The sequence below is a fragment of the Chrysochloris asiatica genome, unplaced genomic scaffold, assembly GCF_000296735.1.
Source record: "Chrysochloris asiatica unplaced genomic scaffold, ChrAsi1.0 scaffold00177, whole genome shotgun sequence".
NCBI classification, from domain to species: domain Eukaryota; kingdom Metazoa; phylum Chordata; class Mammalia; order Afrosoricida; family Chrysochloridae; genus Chrysochloris; species Chrysochloris asiatica.
The window spans coordinates 2,754,484-2,756,174 of record NW_006408695.1 but is presented as its reverse complement, the minus strand read 5'-3'; the positions used below and the strand labels follow the sequence as shown (position 1 = coordinate 2,756,174).

The 1,691-nt window shown below is 39.1% G+C and overlaps 1 protein-coding gene across 1 annotated transcript in view; it reads right to left on the bottom strand.

Annotated features, from left to right (window-relative positions):
* The window catches only part of LEPREL1 (leprecan-like 1), a 52,320-nt gene extending 51,262 nt beyond the window's left edge, over nucleotides 1-1,058 (bottom strand). Inside the window, exons 1-2 of the mRNA XM_006871895.1 lie at nucleotides 1,026-1,058; nucleotides 510-699 (exon numbers count right to left, since the gene is read on the bottom strand). Of these exons, the coding sequence (XP_006871957.1) occupies nucleotides 510-699; nucleotides 1,026-1,058 (223 nt within the window). The remainder of the gene's footprint in view (nucleotides 1-509; nucleotides 700-1,025) is intronic.
* Between the last annotated feature and the right edge of the window lie 633 nt (nucleotides 1,059-1,691).

Here is a 1,691-nt window from a genome sequence, read left to right as displayed (position 1 = left end):
TGGTTGATTTAAACCATAGACCTTGTGGTTAGCGGCACAGTGCTTATCTTACAGTGCCACACTAGTACTCTTTTATAGTATGACTAGCTGGTTGTGTGCTGTGGAGGCGGTTGTCAGTCATAACAACCCTGTACAGGGTTTGCAAACCTGTAAATGTTTACGAGAGCAGATAGCCTACTCTTTCTCTCGAGAAGCACCTAGTACATTCGAACTGCCAACTTTGCGGTTGTCAGCTCAACACACAACTCATTACACCATCAAGTCTCCTTCCATTTATCGTATAGTCCTATTTTATAGAAAATAAGTCATAGTTATAAATCAATTGATACATGCATATGGAAAAATTTCAGAGGATATTCACAGAAACTTTAGCTATATATATTTATCTATGGAATAGACATATGAGACTCTCATATTTTACAATGCACACTTATATATTGTAATATTTTTGCATATTGCATGTGTTAGTCTCAGAATTAGGAAAAAATAAAGAGAACAAATAAGCTTACCAGCAATGGCTTCATAAAGGCCGGCTTTATACCCTAAATACTCATACTCTTCAAATCTCTGAGGGCCTTCACACATGGCTCGGCACTCCATATCTTCACTGAAATATTCTCTTAAAGCTTGTTCAAAGTACTTGATAGCCAGCTCAAAGTCATCAGCCTCATAATGTTTAACTCCTGCACTGTAACTCTCCTGCAAAGAAATAGAAGGAAAAAAAAAAAAAAAAAAACAGATAAAAGTTTATTTGTGTAGGCTTTCCCAAAAGCACCCAAGAGGCACTTGTAATAAGCAGGATAAAGACAGAAGTGTAATCATTAGGTAGTTAGGTAGTGGGAGATATTGGACTCTTGGGCCCCAGAAGGAACAAGAAGTACTACATTGAGAGATGAAGTCACACTTCCATGACTTTAACTCACTGTAAACAATGAGAGGAGATTTACTGAGCAAACAGACTTCTGTGGCAGGGACACAAAGCGGTCTTATTTTCTTCAGAGAACAGGCAAAAACTGTAATTTTACTGTAATTTCTAAGCCATTTGCATCTAGGGCCATGACAAGTGTGATCAGTGGATGGATGGAATAACATCCATCTCCAGACCTTGCCCAATTTAATTAAAAAATAAGAAGTCTTCCATGCACAACCTTCCTCTCTGATCCTTCTCTGAGTGATCTTAGCTTTGGAGGTCACACATTAAGAATGGTGATGCCCTAAGATAAAAACAATTCTTTTAACGTACTTGTATAGTGCTTCTAGGTCAAATTCTATTTAAACTAATAATTATATGGCTTGAAAACACAGAGTGTAAAAGTGCAAGCACAATGGAGAAACACTGGCTAAGGTGCTGGGGAACTGCAGTGTGACCCTGTACTACTCACACTGGCCTCTGCTCCCTGTGGAAAGTAAAAGCGCTGGAAGGAGAGCTGAGGCTTAGAGATACTGACTTATAGTTGTATGTTTTAGTTTGCATCATGGTATGGTATGGTGGTGTGCCGTGAAGTCGGTTCCAACTCATAGCGACCCTATATAGGGTTTCCAAACCTGTAAATCTTTATGGGAGCAGAAAGCCTCATCTTTCTCCTGTAGAATAGCTGGTAGTTTCAAACGGCTGACCTTGAGGTTAGCAGCCTTACTTGTAACCACTACTCTACCAGAGCTCCTTACTTTGCATCATACTATATATACTG